At 42.2% G+C, this 16,397-nt stretch overlaps 1 protein-coding gene across 1 annotated transcript in view; it reads right to left on the bottom strand.

The window, feature by feature from the left end:
• The window catches only part of SMURF2 (SMAD specific E3 ubiquitin protein ligase 2), a 116,431-nt gene extending 103,849 nt beyond the window's left edge, over positions 1-12,582 (bottom strand). Inside the window, exon 1 of the mRNA XM_064369516.1 lies at positions 12,509-12,582. Within this exon, the coding sequence (XP_064225586.1) occupies positions 12,509-12,560 (52 nt within the window). The 5' untranslated portion in view covers positions 12,561-12,582. The remainder of the gene's footprint in view (positions 1-12,508) is intronic.
• Positions 12,583-16,397: the final 3,815 nt, after the last annotated feature.

Below are 16,397 nucleotides of genomic sequence, written 5' to 3'. Positions count from 1 at the left end.
CATAGTCAAACCCCATCTCTACTAAAAATACAAAAATTAGCTGGGTGGCGGGGGCCTGGAGTCCCAGCTACTTGGAAGGCTGAGGCAGAAGAACTGCTTGAACCCGGGAGTAGGAGGTTGCAGTGAGCTGAGATCATGCCACTGCACTCCAGCCTGGGCAACACAGCAAAACTGTCTCAAAAAAAAAAAAAAAAAAATTAGCTGGGCACGGTGGTGCATGTTTGTAGTCCCAGGTATCCAGAAGGCTGATGTGAGAGGATCGTTTGAGCCCAGTTTAAGATTGCTGGGAGCTATGATTGTGCCTCTGCATTGCAGCCTGGGTGACAGAGACCCTGTCACAAAAATAACAACACAAGCAAAAACAATAAATATTCATAATCCAACCCACACTTAACACATCAATCACCTTTCTTTTCTATGGTCATATTTTAGATATGCTTATTCTTTATAACCACCTTTTTCCGAAAATTGAGGGGACTGATAGCTAGTAAATGAGCAAACTTTGTTAAATCATGGTTGTCACAATCCTCATCACATCAGTAGGAGATGAAAAAGACTAATAATTTTAAAATGTAAGGTCTGGCCTGGAGTGGTGGCTCACACCTGTAATCCCAGCACTTTGGGAGGCTGAGGTGGGTAGAACATGAGGTCAGGAGTTTGAGACCAGCCTGGCCAACATGGTGAAACCCCATCTCTACTAAAAACACAAAAAATTAGCCAGGTGTGGTGGCGGGCACCTGTATTCCAGCTACTCGGGAGGCTGAGGCAAAAGAACTGCTTGAATCCAGGAGGCGGAGGTTATAGTGAGCCAAGATGGCACCATTGTACTCTAGCCTGGGCAACAGAGCAAGACCTTGTCACAAAAATAAAAATAAATCTATAAATAAAGTGTAACATCCATAATAGAAATTCTGAACAGAAAACTACAGGGCCCAATCTAGGCTTTTTCTGATTTCTTATATCCCCATTCTTGGTACCACATAATAAAAATAATGTCTACCACAGATCAAAAATGATAAATACTTATTGGCTGAACAAATTAAACAATAGCTCCAAAGCATTACAAGATCCTAAATCAGACTCAATTTGTTTGAAAGCTGCTTTATTTTAAAGCTATAGTAATCAAGATACCATAACGTTATAAAGAATAAACTTAAAGGGTAGAATCATAAAGAAAACAGAAAAGAGTCCAGAAATAGAATCATATATATATTATCAACTGATTTTTTTTTTTTGAGACAAAGTTTGGCTCTGTTGCCCAGGATGGAGTGCAATGGCACGATCTCAGCTCACCGCAACCTCCGCCTCCCAGGTTCAAGCAATTCTCTTGCCTCAGCCTCCTGAATAGCTGGGATTACAGGCGCCCGCCACCACGCCCAGTTAATTTTTGTGTTTTTAGTAGAGACGGGGTTTCGCCATGTTTGCCAAGCTGATCTAGAACTCCTGAACTCAAGTGATCTGCCCCCCTCAGCCTCCCAAAGTGCTGGGATTACAGGCATAAGCCACCGCACCCAGCCTGTCAACTGATTTTCTACCAAGGTATCAAGACAATTCAATGGAGGAAACAAAAATATTTTCACAAATAGTGCTATAAAAATGGAATATCCATATGACAAAAAAAACATGACCCTAAAAATTAACTTGAAAATAATAAGTTAAAATGTATGAGTTGAAATTATAACTAATGCAGAAGAAAACACAGGAGAAAATCTTTAGAACTCTGGGTTAGAAAAAGAACTCAAAAACCATGAAGCACAAAAGAAAAAAACTGATAGGTTTCATCAGCATTCAAAACTTCTTCTCTGTGGGACATCTTTTGTGGGGCAGGGGGAATGAGAGTCCAGGAGAAAATATTTGCAAAGTGTATGTCTCACAGAAGGCTTACATCCAGAATCCATAAAGAAATCTCTAAACTCTGTAAGAAAACAATCCAATTTTAAAACATGAACAACAACAACAACAACAAAAAATGAACAAAATATTTGAATATTCTCCAAAGATTATATGGAAAATAAATAAGCCCATTAAAATATGCTTAACACTGTAGGTTATCAAGGAAGTAAAAATTAAAGTACAACGAAATATCTGTACCTACCAATTTAGAAAGGCTAAAATCAAAGACAATATTAAGTGCTACCTAGGACGGGGAACAACCGAAACTCATACACTGCTGGTAGAAATGCAAAATGGTACAACTTTGAAAAAAAACTTTTTTTGAGACATCCAAAAAAGTGTGCAGCCTTAACCTCCCAGGCCCAATCAATCTTCCCTCAGCTTCTCGAGTAGCTGGTACTACAGGCACAGGCCACCACACCCGACCTGTATTTTTTGTAAAGATGGAGTTTTGCCATGTTGCCCAGGCTAGTCTCAAACTCCTGGGTTCAAGCAATCCACCCAGCAGATTTTTAAAAAGTTAAAATGCATACTTTCTGTATGATGCAACAATCCCACTCATTTACCCAAGGGCAAGAAAAACATGTTCACAAAGAGCCATGTACTCAAATGTTCATAAGCAGCTTTATCCACAATGGCCAAAAACTGGAAAAACAAATGTCTGTGGATATTTACAAATGTATAAACAAATTGGTGTACAATGCAATATTCCTTAGGAATGAAAAAGAACAAAGTACTGATACCCAGCACGGGTAGATCTCAAAAGCATTATGCTAAAGTAAAAGAACCCTTACTCAAAAGATTGCAGACTGTATGATTCCATTTATACAAAATTCTAGAAAAGGCAAAATTATAATAACAGAAAACAGATCAGTGGTTGACAAGTTCTAGGTATGGAAGAAGACGACTGGCTATGAAGAGGTAAGAGAAAACTTTTTGGGAAGAAACTTTTTGGGAAGAAATAGGAAGAGCACTGCATGATTGCAATCATCCATGTGGTAATTCCTACCTAAAAATGAATCATCAACGTTTATTCAAAAATTTAAACTTCATGCATGCTATCAATTTTTGTACAAAACCAAACCAAATCATCAAACTTAAGACTATGTTTTGATACTTTTTAATACAATGCCAAATGTGGTTTTTAAAACAGGTAGTCAATGCCATCAGAAGCTATTCTAAAACAGAGTCTGTCTGAAACTATTCTTGTTCAGTAGACTGCTCATATTTTTAAAAATTTTCATAAAATAAACAAAATTTATCACTTTGTTCAACTACTTAATATGTTGGGGAGAAATCCAAGAGAAAAGAAAAAATTTAAGTGTTAACATTTAACTATAACAACTACAAAACATTGATACCTAGAAAAGTAGTATCAGCAGGGCATGGTGGCTCACACCTGTAATCCCAGCACTTTGGGAGGCCAAGGTGGGCCGATCACCTGAGGTCGGGAGTTCAAGACCAGCCTGACCAACACTAAGAAACTCTGTTTCTACTAAAAATACAAAATTAGCCGGGTGTGGTGGCACATGCCTATAACCCTAGACAGTCAGGAGACTAAGGCAAGAAAACCACTTGAATCAGTGAGGCGGAGGCTGCAGTGAGCCAAGATCACGCCATTGCCCTCCAGCCTGGGCAACAAAAGCAAAACTCCATCTTGAAAAAAAAAGAAAAAGAAAACGAGCATCAAATGAAATATTAATAGGCTTGGTGTTTAGCAAAATTGTTTTGTTTTGTTTTGTTTTAATAAATATAGAGGCTGGGCACAGTGGCTCAGACCTGTAATCCCAACACTTTGGGAGGCCAAGGCGGATGGATCACCTGGGGTCAGGAGTTCACGATCAGTCTAATCAGTCTGATCAGTAGAGACAGTGAAACCCTGTTTCTACTAAAAATACAAAAATTAGGCCAGGCGCGGTGGCTCAAGCCTGTAATCCCAGCACTTTCGGAGGCCAAGGCGGGTGGATCACGAGGTCAAGAGATCGAGACCATCCTGGTCAACATGGTGAAACCCCGTCTCTACTAAAAATACAAAAATTAGCTGGGCATGGTGGTGCGTGCCTGTAGTCCCAGCTACTCAGGAGGCTGAGGCAGGAGAATTGCCTGAACCCAGGAGGCAGAGGTTGCAGTGAGCTGAGATTGCGCCATTGCACTCCAGCCTGGGTAATAAGAGCGAAACTCCGTTTCAAAAAAAAAAAAAAATACAAAAATTAGCCAGGCTGGTGGTGGCCCACGCTTATAATCACAGCCTTGAACCTGGGAGGCAGAGGTTGCAGTGAGCCAAGATGGCGCCATTGTACTCCAGCCTAGGCAAAAAGAGAGAAACTCAGTCTCAATAAAACAAACAAATAAATCAATAAATAAAGAGATAAGGTCTCACTATGTTGCCCAGGCTGGTCTCAAACTCCTGGCTCAAGTGATACCCCCACCTTAGCTTCCCAAAGTGCTGGGATAACAGGCGTGAGCCACCACGCCCAGCCAAAATTATTCTAATCAAGCAAAAATACATATAACTGCATTCCTAAATACAAGCAATAACCAGGATTAGAGAATACAATGTAAATCACACAAATATAAATTAGATGAAATTAAATTCAAACACAGGAAGAAAATTATAAAACTATCATGTGTGATATGGGCCAAACCTTAAATAAACATAAAAGCATAACATGATTCTGGTTGAGAAAACCAAATAAGCATAGATGCCTCTTTTTCCCAAAGTAATGCAATTCTAATAATAGTCCCAACGAAATGTCTTTTTTGATACAATTTCACTCTGTCGCCCAGGCTGGAGTGCAGTGGCATGATCTGGGCTCACTGCAACCTCCACCTCCAGGGTTCAAGCAATTCTCATGACTCAGCCTCCCCAGTAGCTGAGATTACAGGTATGTGCCACCACGCCCAACTAATTTTTGTATTTTTAGTAGAGACAGGGTTTCACCATGTTGGCCAGGCTGGTTTCGAACTCATGACCTCAGATGATCCACCCACGTCAGCCTCCCCAAAGTGCTGGGATTACAGGCATGAGCTACATGCCCAGCCCCAGTGAAATTTCTTATTAAACTTAGCAAATTTAATATTTATGTGGAAGAAAACAAATAACAACAGCAAAAAAAAAAAAAAAAAATTGGGAGGCCAAGGCGGACAGATCACTTGAGGTCAGGAGTTCAAGACCAACCTTGTCGACGTGGTGAAACCTGGCCTCTAGCCAAAAAAAAAAAAAAAAAAAAAAATGAGCTGGCAGTGGTGACATGTGCCTGTAATCTCAGCTCAGCTACTAGGGAGGCTGAGGCAAGAGAATCACTTGAACCCAAGAGGCGGAGGCTGCAGTGAGCCAAGATCATGCCACTGTACTCCAGCCTGGGTGACAGAGCAAGACTCCATCGCTTAAAAAAAACTGGCCTAATGAGAATATTAAACTAAATTATAAAGCTACAATAATGAAAACAGTATAACACTGAACCAGAGATAGATCTGACTCTTTTTAAATTAACATAACTGAAAAGATTCTACATCAGTGTGGAAAGGAAGAATTGTTTAATAAATAATGATAAGATGGCTAAACAGCAATTGAAGGGGGAATAGTTTATTAAACCATTTTCAAAAAACACTAAATATACTTATTCATCAAACTTCTTGAAGAAAAAGGCCCTCCAACTATAGAATAGGAAAAACAAAAGTTGGATTTTTATTCCTAAGATAACACATTTCTACATGTCCAAAAAATGACCAATATTAAAAGACAAATAATTCACCATGGAAATGTTTTTAGCAAATATGACAACAGATTAATATATTTTTAAGTCTCAGGCAGATGAATAAGAAAAATGCTAAGGCTCTAACACAACTAGGACAAGGCAAAACAAGTCAATGAAAATAAATATGATTAGTAAACAGACAGGCAAATACTCTGCTTCTTGAATGTTTAAATGGCATATGCCATGAAATTAGCAAAAAATTTAAAAAGCAATTAGCTAATCCTTAGAATAGTAAAAAGGGACATATTTATTTACTGCTGCTCTAAATAGGCCCAACTCTTTTAAGCAGCAGCCCAAAGGAAAAATTAACCACAAAACCTTAAAAATAGCCACACACACTTTGGGAGGCCGAGGCGGGTGGATCACGAGGTCAAGAGATCGAGACCATCCTGGTCAACATGGTGAAACCCCGTCTCTACTAATACAAAAAATTAGCTGGGCACAGTGGCGCGTGCCTGTAATCCCAGCTACTCAGGAGGCTGAGGCAGGAGAATTGCCTGAACCCAGGAAGCGGAGATTGCGGTGAGCCGAGATCGCGCCATTGCACTCCAGCCTGGGTATCAAGAGCGAAACTCCGTCTCAAAAAAAAAAAAAAAAAAAAAAAAAAATAGCCACACACTTGAACTCAGTAACACTATTTTTACAGAAGCATCCTAAAAAGTGAAATGTTAAAAAAGAAAAATCAAAGTTACCTATACCAAGATGTTTATAGCAATTATTTGTAATTTTTAAAAATTGTAAATAAATGTTCAAACAAGAAAAAAATCTGAACAATGGTTGCTGTCAAATCCTCTTAACCAGTTATCCTAAAACCAATCTTCACGGCTCCCATTCCATTCCATCCTCCAATATTGCTCCCTGATTGTGTCTAAACAGCAAATATGTCAAAGCTTAAAATCCTCCAACGGTTCCCACCACCTTAAAAATAAATAAATAAAATAAAATAAAACAGCTTGGCAAACTATAATAAGGTCCAACCTGGGCTGGATCCCTATCTAGAGCCTCATCTCTTGCCACTCATACCCAGTGCATTAACCATAAAGAACACGTGCAACTATTCAGAACTATTTATTCTCCAGCATTCATTAAATGTCAAAAAAGTCCTAATCCATGCTCACAAGAATCCTGACTTCATGGAACTTAAGGCACAGGAACAATAAATGCCTATCAGTGGGTTAGGTCATACTAGAAGAGCTTCTTAGAGTCACAAAGGACAGTTCAACTCAGGTCAGGTAAAGTTCTAAGGATAAGACTAATCCTTGAGTTGAGGCTTAAAAGATGGGCAAGTATTGCTAGGGGCGAGGGCAATTCCAAATGAAGAGAATTTATCAATTTTATTTTTCCACACAAATTCTAACAAACTTGTAATAAGCTTTCCAGACAACTTTGGTTGTGACATGTACTTCTCCAACTTTCAGTTTCTCCTACCACTTAGAGCTACCATAAAAATTAAAAGTGGGTCAGGCGCAGTGGCTCACACCTGTAATTCCAGTACTTTGGGAGGCCAAGGCAGGCGGATCACAAGGTCAGTAGTTCGAGACTAGCCTGGCCAATATGGTGAAACCCCGTCTCTACTAAAAATACAAAAATTAGCCGGGCGTGGTGGCACACCCCTATAGTCCCAGCTACTTGATAGGCCGAAGCTGAAGAATCACTTGAAACCGGGAGGCAGAGGTTGCAGTGAGCCAAGATCACACCACTGCACTCCAGCCCAGCCTGGGAAACAGAGCCGAGACTCCACCTCAAAAAAAAAAATAAAGAAAAAAGAAAATTAAAAATGATAATAAATATGAACTTAACACAGCATCTGGCGCTTAAGCTTTCAATACATGTCAATCATACAGAAACATGTAACAATGCTGATTACAACAGCTTATTTCAAGGGTCCAACATTCTTAGACAAAGAAAGTAGCAGTAAACAAAAATGAAGGCAAAGAGAAAACTAGTAAGAACAAAGTTAAATGACCTATCACTATTTAGCCAGGGTGAAATACTTCTCTCAACATGCCTTAATGATATCCTCACATTACATATTGCAACAAAACAATAATTTGTATTCATAATTATATTGAATCATAAATAAAACATTAAGTTCTACTAAGTATGGTCTATTTGAAAAGAGGAGGACAATATATATTACATCTTTAAGACTCTCACCAAAAAAGGCTAAAATAGGCCAGGCATGGTGGCTCACACCTGTAATCCTACCACTCTGGAAGGCCGAGGCAGGAGGATCTCCTAAGCGCAGAAGTTCAACACCAGCCTGGGCGACATGGAGAAACCCCATCTCTACCAAAAAAAAAGTAAAAAAAAAAAAATTAACCAGTCAGGCCGGTGCAGTGGCTCACACCTGTAATCCCAGCACTTTAGGAGGCCGAGGCGGGCATATCACGAGGTCAAGAGATCGAGACCATCCTGGCCAACATGGTGAAACCCCGTCTCTACTAAATATACAAAAATTAGCTGGATGTGGTGGTGTGCACCTGCAATCCCAGCTACTCAGGAGGCTGAGGCAAGAGAATTGCTTGAACCTTAGAGGGGGAGGTTATAGTGAGCCAAGATTACGCCATTGCAAGACTCCTTCTCAAAAAAAAAAAAAAAAACAAAATAGCCAGTCATGGTGGCGCATACCTGTAGTCCTAGCTACTCAGGGAAGCCAAGGTGGGAAAATCACCTAGGCCGGGATCGCTCACTGCACACTGCTGCAACTGCACTCTAGTGTGGGCAACAGAATGAGACTCTGCCTCAAAAAAAAAAAGGGGGGGCTAAAAGAAAAATCTTGTATGCCTATGACCCTTCATTTATCTTGAAAACTGAGTTATGCTAAAACAGATGTTAGTATGCTGTGATAGTAAGAGTTCAACCAACAAGAAAAAAGTAAAAGTGATGACTAAAATATACACAGACTTTACTATGAATACCAAACTACATCAAGGGCCTAGGCATCTACTGCCTGCATGAAGGAGGTTAGACTAGAAGACAGTTTAAGAGAAAAGGAAGGAGCTAAGCCACATTGGCTTCCCCCTCAGAAACCAAGGAAAATAAAATGAATTGGGGACATTCAAATCACTAATAGCTCAGTATATAAAAGTCATTGTGGTGTATAGGCACACTTAAAAACATGTGAAATAGAATGAAGCTATACTTTTTAAAGCCTTGAATCGATAAAATATGCAGTGAAACAAGATTAAGATGCTAGCATATCTAAAGGGACATTTTTTAAGTTAAATTTCCTTACATTATAGACAAAGTTAACCTCCTTACTGCCAAGTGTTTTGAATTTAATAACCAGAGAAGCAGCATACAAAAACAATAAATTTATAAAAAGGTCTGAAATAAATGCTCTGGAGTAATCTTATTCTACTACTCCATACCTAAGAATTTAAAATATTAGAAATTACAACAAACTGCTTTTTCTAGCCTTTGGTTTTCAAAAAAAAAAAAAAAAAAAAAAAAGGGCTGGGCACGGTGGCTCATACCTGCAATCCCAGCACTTTGGGAGGCTGAGACGGGTGGATCACAAGGTCAAGAGATCGAGACTATCCTGGCCAACATGGTGAAACCCCGTCTCTACTAAAAACACAAAAATTAGCTGGGCATGGTGGCGCACGCCTGTTCTCCCAGTTGCTCAAGAGGCTGAGGCAGGAGAATTGCTTGAACCCAGGAGGCAGAGGTTGCAGTGAGCCGAGATCGCACCACTGCAATGGAGCAAGACTCTGTCTCAAAAAAAAAGTATAAAAAATTACCCAAAGTTTTTACTGTAAAGAATATTTTTCTATCCAAACCATTGTAAAAGCCCGTATCAATCATATAAGTATAATGATACAGAAATTATACATTTTGTAATCAATTTGTTCTAGAAATATTAGTTGAAGTAGATAGGGTTACCATACAGTCCATTTTCCATTTTAATGATCATATGTCAATGTGTCATAAAGAACAGAAGTAGCTTGATGGATGAAATCAGAGTCTAACTCCCAATTCCCTGAGGAATCTAAAATTTGGGATTTAATTATTAAATTAGCTCCACCTTCTTAGCATTGACAAATACCAAACCGTTCACTGATTGTGGTTTTAAGAATAACATGTGGAAAGGTCTAATATCAATTGTGGGCAGAGATCTCATGGTTCAAATATTTCCTCTTCTTCAGAAAAAGAGAGTGTGTACGAGTGTGTGTCTGTGTGTGTGTGCGCGCGCACATGCGTGCATGTGGGTGTGTGTCACCATGTAAGAAATGTTTTATACTTTTCAGTAAAGGGGCAATTCCACAATAAGGTTATTACCAAGTAACTAAAGTTTATATAGCATCTTGAAATCAAAAGTACTCTATAAATTTAAAATACTAATATTAAAGCAAAGAATAATAATTTTAAAACATCTTATAGCTCAAGTGTATTGTAAACCAAATAAAAATTCACTGAGGGAGCTGTCTTTTTTTAAGTGATTTTTTTTTCCTCTATTAGGGAACCCAGATCTAAATGAACTGCTAAACACTTCGTCTAAAGGTATGCCAAACATTTCTTAAGGTCTTAACAAAGAATCAACCTTTTTTTTAAAAAACAAAATGAGGCCTAGGTTAAATATTTTATTTGGCTTCTCAAGATGGACTGAAAAGTTGGGCACCAGCTCCAGACCAATTCCTGGACGCACATCAAACACAGTCCTGTCATTTATCCAGTCAGTCAAAACAATCTTTTCCATCTAACCCTTTAATGTTTATGTCCTAAAAAGCTGCTAATTGAATCCAGCTCTTGAGATCTATTTGCTAAAATCTACACCATCTAATTTGTAAATGCTGAACAAAAATGAAAAAAAAAAGTTAACTTTCCTAGCAAAACAGAAGAGACTCCACAGTAAACAAAGGAGGAAGGACAATGTTTTTAATATTTGTCAAATTTTAAGAGAAAACTATTCAGAGACAAATAGTTGCAAGAAACTCAGAGCACCTCAAACTGCTTTTACTATTAAGAGGACACAGGGTATTTAAAAATTCCTCAGAAAAACCTGAAACAAAATCACTCTCTAAATGTAGTTCAGTATTCCCTCTTCTCCTGAAATATAAGCATAATCTTTCCTCTTAACAAACTTCACTTATAAATTTTTATAATGTATCTTAGGCCGTAGGGAAACCACAGATAAACACTTTAAGATCTATTGAGTCATATTAAAAATCTCAACTCATTTATCTGCAGAAAATCAAAATCCCTATTTTTTCCCTCATTTTCTCTACATAGCCTAGAGAGAAGTAAATGGCAACAGCCTATTTCTGACACTTTCTGCATACCGGGGATCACATGTTCTTTCCACGATCACTGACTCCAGATAGCAACAGCAACAGATAAACTCTAAAGCAACAAAGATCCCCCTAAGGGTTTCCATTGACTCCTACCAATATAAGGACATTGAATAGGGGCGGGTAGGGGGAATCCAAGTATCCTCCAATCCAGGTTTTCCATTAAGAACCATTTGGTTAATGATTCCCTGCCAATTTTCTCCAGGGAAAGCAAAACTGTCATGAAGGTAATACATTATTTAAATTGCAGCCAACATACGTTCAAACTAAATTCTCAAATACCAAATTTACTGCAAGTTTTCATCTAGCAAGTCCAGCCTTCGGACTGGGATGACACATAGAGGCATTCAACTACAAAATTAGTCCAAATAAATCTCAAAGTCTAGTGTGGACAAACATAATTACAGTTTATTCGTACACGTGCACGCACACACAAATCCTCTACGGAACATTATCTTCTTGCCACTCATCTGAATATAAACGTGGACAATTTATCAGGGGTAAATGGTGAAGGAAGGATAACGCCATGATCTCAATTACTTTTCAAACCAAATACAAGTTTTCCTAAAATGGGGGTGACATGTCCATGTAAGAATACCAAAAATGGCACTGTAAGCAAAACGTACCTGTAATGTTAAAGATTTCATGCACCTGGAATTATAAACACTTTGTAAGTGTAGTCTTCTATCTGGCAACCTCTCCGGACATTCTTTTCCATTTAGAAAAAAAGGGGGAGGGTGGGGAGAGTAAGAGAAAGTTCGCTCGAAAGTTTGTATGAGCACACACTTAGAAATGTACCCTCTCCTCTCCCCCCAAAAAAATGTGTTCTTAAAGAAGGTCTGGAGTTACAAGTGGGACACAAGTTCTGCGGCCTACAAGGAACAACTCCAAACATGCCACCCTACAATCAAGACACTTCCAAAACACAATGTACAATGAGCCCGAGCTGTCGGATCAGACTGGCACACCGGAAAAGTCAACCTCAGTCTCCTCTCCTCAGAGAGAAGTGAGTTGAAGGTGTGTGGCCCCAGCAGCGGTGGCCGGCGGCGGGGAGTAAAGGTTTTGCACTCGGGCATAAGTGGGTGTGCAAGTTAACAACCCGGGAACACACACGCACACCCTCCCGTTAAGCGTTCCGTCTTTACGGAGTGTTTACTACGCGCAGTCAGCAACCGGATTCAATAATCCTCGCCACGGGAGCTCTTCATCCCCTCCACGAGCCCACCTGGGCGGTAGCCCACGGGCCCCGGGAGGCAGCGTCTGGCTCCTCGACCAAGACCTTCCGACCTGAAATCCTCCTGCGACGCGAACCTGTGTATTCCCCTTCCACAAAAGACCGCCCCCCACCCCGCCCCGAGTCATCCTCTGCTTTTTACAGAATGTCCAAACCCGAGCGAGTGGTTTTCCTATTACTCTCCCTGAACTAGGCCTTCCCACTCCTCCGACCCTCAATTCACCATTGATCGCGACCCTGGCCCTTCCCAAGGCCACAGGCACCCCCCGCCAGCTCGCCCACCCCGCCGCGGCCCGGCCCGGCCCGGCCTGGCCCGCCGCCCCCCTCACCTGTCAGGCGCAGCTTGACGGGCCCGTTCCTCCGGCCTCCGGGGTTAGACATGTCCCCGGCGGCGGGGGTGAAGGGGCGGCGGGCGGGACGGGGACCAGGGACGGGGCGACGGCGAGACGCGGCGGAGTCACAACAGCGGCCGGGGCTGGGGCCCGAGCAGCCGGCGCCGCGGCCGCCGCGGCCGGAGGGTCCCGGATGTGCCGAGCGTCGTCGCCATGAGCCGCGGAGGGAGCGGGACGCCGAGCTCCCCCCTCCTCCCACTTCTCCTTCTTCGGCCCGGGCCGCACAACAAAGCAGCAGCCGCGGCAACCCGCGCCGCCTCTGCCGGCTCCCCCGCCGCCTCCTCACAGCCGCTGCGGCCTTTCACTCCTCTCGTCTAGGCGAGGCCCAGTAGCCGACGGGGCTGGTCGGCTGAAGCGGGCGGTGCTCCGCGGCGCCGGAGCAGGACTCTGGGCTCGGCCGCTTCCTCCTCCACCCGCCGTCTTGTCTGAGGGACCCGGGACCTGGGGCCGCCGCCGCCACTCGTCGGCTCCAGGGGGCGGGGAGGAGATGAGAGGCGGGGCCGGAGGGGCGGGGCGGGGCCAGGGCGGGGCCGGCGGGTGCGCGCAGGGCGCCCGGGGCGCGGAGAGGGCGGGGCGAGCTCGGCGCAGACCCCAGCAGTCAGGGAGGTCGTGTGCTGCTGCCGAGGGTCCCACGCGGAACGCGGGGAGGGAGCGGGCAGCGAGCAAAGTGGCGGCGGGGACTGCAGGTCTGTGGCACCTGGAGGGACTTAGTGTCCGATCCTCTTAGGGAGAGCTTTTGTCCTGTGCACAGGGCGCTCGGAGAGGCTGGGGCGAGCAAATTTAGAACCGAGTCCGCTGCCCGCCGGGAACTTGGAGTCTTTCGGGCAAGGGAAGAGACTGTATTCCCACGCCAAGGGTTCCAGCAAAGCCCCAGGTGTGCTCTGCTCCTGATCTTGTAGTTGACGCCTCCATCCGGGACTCACCTGGTGGAGGAGATCGGGTTACCTGCCGACTTTGGCTCTTTTCAGGTGCAGCCAAGGATAGGGAGATGATACTGACGTCTTAAAGGATTAACAAGATAAACCTTGGAGAGTAATGTATGAAGAGTTGTTCATACACTATTGTATGTCGTTATCTCAGGAGGAAAAGTTTTTTTTTTAATGTGTACCTTATCCTTTGACCTTGTAACTCTACTGCTAGGATTTTTTTTTCAGACAGGGTCTCCCTCTGTCGCCCAGACTGGAGTGCAGTGGTGCGATTATGGCTCACTGCAGTCTCAGCTTCTCAGGCTCAATTGATCCTCCCACCTGAGCCTCTTTAGTAGCTGGGATCACAAGTTTTTTGTGATCCCAGCTCCACTAATTTTTTTGTTTTGTTTTGTTTCTTGAAGTCTCTGTCGCCCAAGCTGGAGTGCAGTGGCGCGATATCGGCTCACTGCAACCTCAGCCTCCGGGGTTCAAGTGATTCTCCTGCCTCAGCCTCCCAAGTAGGGAGGCTCCACTAATTTTTTTGTTTTGTTTTGTTTCTTGAAGTCTCTGTCGCCCAAGCTGGAGTGCAGTGGCGCGATATCGGCTCACTGCAACCTCAGCCTCCGGGGTTCAAGCGATTCTCCTGCCTCAGCCTCCCAAGTAGCTGAGGTGCGCACCACCATGCCCGGCTAATTTTTTGTATTTTTAGTTGAGAGGGGGTTTCACTATGTTGGCCAGGCTGGTCCCGAACTCCTGATTTCAAGCAATTCGCCCACCTCGGCCTCCCAGAGTGCTAGGATTACAGAGGTGAGCCACCGCGCCCGTCCCTTTTCTTGACAAATAATAGTACAGAAGATGTTCTTTGCTAAATTCCATTAATAACAAAAGGGGAATGCGGGAACAGCATAATGCTCCATGAACTGCATGGTTTTTTATGCAGCCATTTAACTGACAATTTTTATGAAGATCACATAATATGGAAGAATTTATATGTAATGCAAACTTTAAAAATAGAACAAAAGTTGTATGTATATACATGCAGAAGTTTCTAGCGCAATGTAAACTACTAAGGACAATAGCATGAGGGATTTTTAATGTGATTTATTTTGCTTTAGGCTGTTATAACATTAATGTAATTTTAAATGTTTTGGATTAATCCTTATTCCCTGCCAGTCGCTGCTTTTAATGCATCAGTGAAGTCGCTTCTCCAGATAGTTACCTCTGAGAGCATTTCATCAGTTTGGATACAACCCTACAATTAAAGTTATCCAAAAAAAGCATATGAAGTTCTAGACATCACACTAAAAATATCAGAGATAGGCCAGGCACAGTGGCTCACGCCTGTAATCCCAGCACTTTGGGAGGCCGGGGTGGGCAGATCACCTGAGGTCAGGAGTTTGAGACCAGCCTGATCAACATGGAGAAACCCCATCTCTACTAAAAATACAAAATTAGCTGGGTGTGGTCGCACATGCCTGTAATCCCAGCTACTCAGGAGGCTGAGGCAGGAGAATCGCTTGAACCTGGGAGGCAGAGGTTACAGTGAGCCAGATTGTGCCATTGCACACCAGCCTGGGCAACAGAGCAAAACGCCATCTCAAAAAAAAAAAAAAAAAAAATTAGCCGAGCATGATGGCAGATGCCTGTAGTCCCCGCTACTAGGGAAGCTGAGGCACGAGAATTGCTTGAACCCGGGAGGTTGCAGTGAGCTGAGATCACACCACTGCACTTCAGCCTGGGCCACAGAGCAAGGCTTCGTGTCAAAAATAAATACACAAATAAAAAAAAAAAATGCCAGAGATAGTGCCAACAATTAATTTAACAAATATTAATGGGCTATTTTGTCCAAAGCAATGAACAAGGTCCTTTAGAAATGCTTCCTTGTACTACAATATATATGAATCAGTGTGAACATAGCTGCTACCACAATTTAAGAGGCCAGACAGTGGCAAAAAACTTAGCAAACTGATGTACATATTCACATTTACCTTATTTTTATGGCACATGCTTTGTTCCAACCACCCAACTAACATAATTTGTAGCTTTGTATTAGGTAATAAAAGTTAGGATTTCAGAATGTGATGGGAGACCTTGAGGAAACTGCTGTTTTGAAGTTTAAAGCAGTACATTCAAATATGTAAGTGACAGCATAGAAACAAGTATATAGTGTTAATGTGCAGAGGTTTGTATTTATGCTTTCCTGTAAAGTTGAATCCTATTGTTTAAAACAAATATTCAGACAAGAATAATACTTTAAAACGATTCAAGGGCTGTGCATGGTGACTCATGCCTGTAATCCTAGCACTTTGGGAGGCCGAGGCAGAGGAATCACTTGAGCTCAGGAGTTTGAAACCAGCCTGGGCAACATGGCTATACCCCACATCTACAAAAATTTAACCAGGAATGATGGCATGCACCTATGGGCCCACCTACTCGGAAGGCTGAGATAGGAGGATCACTTGAGCCCATGAAGGTCAAGGTTGCAGTGAGCTGTGATCATGCCACTGCATTCCAGCACCACTGCATTCCATCCTGGGCAGCAGACTGAGACTGTCTCAAAAAAAAAAAAAAAAAGACCAGTTGCAGTGGCTCACACCTGTAATCCCAGCACTTTATAATGTTAACTGTAATTTTTTGGTAGTTTTTTTGAGGAAATTCTCCCCATGATACCTATTTTATCTAAATTTTATTATGAGTTGTGTTGAATTTCGTCAAATACTTTTTTCTGAAATTAATTGACATGATTCTTTTTAGCCTTTTAGTACAGTAGACTGCATTGATTAATTTTCAGATATCAAGTCAGCTATGCATCCTTGGAATAAACTCCACTTTGTCATGTTGTGTAATTCTCATATATTAATTCTATTTGCTAATATTTTGTTAAGGATTTTGCATCTTTATGATGGGTATTGGTTGGC

The sequence above is a fragment of the Aotus nancymaae genome, unplaced genomic scaffold (assembly GCF_030222135.1).
Source record: "Aotus nancymaae isolate 86718 unplaced genomic scaffold, 86718_ANA_hifiasm-v0.15.2.pri h1tg000089l, whole genome shotgun sequence".
In the NCBI taxonomy this organism is placed as follows: domain Eukaryota; kingdom Metazoa; phylum Chordata; class Mammalia; order Primates; family Aotidae; genus Aotus; species Aotus nancymaae.
This window is presented reverse-complemented; position numbering and strand designations above follow the sequence as displayed.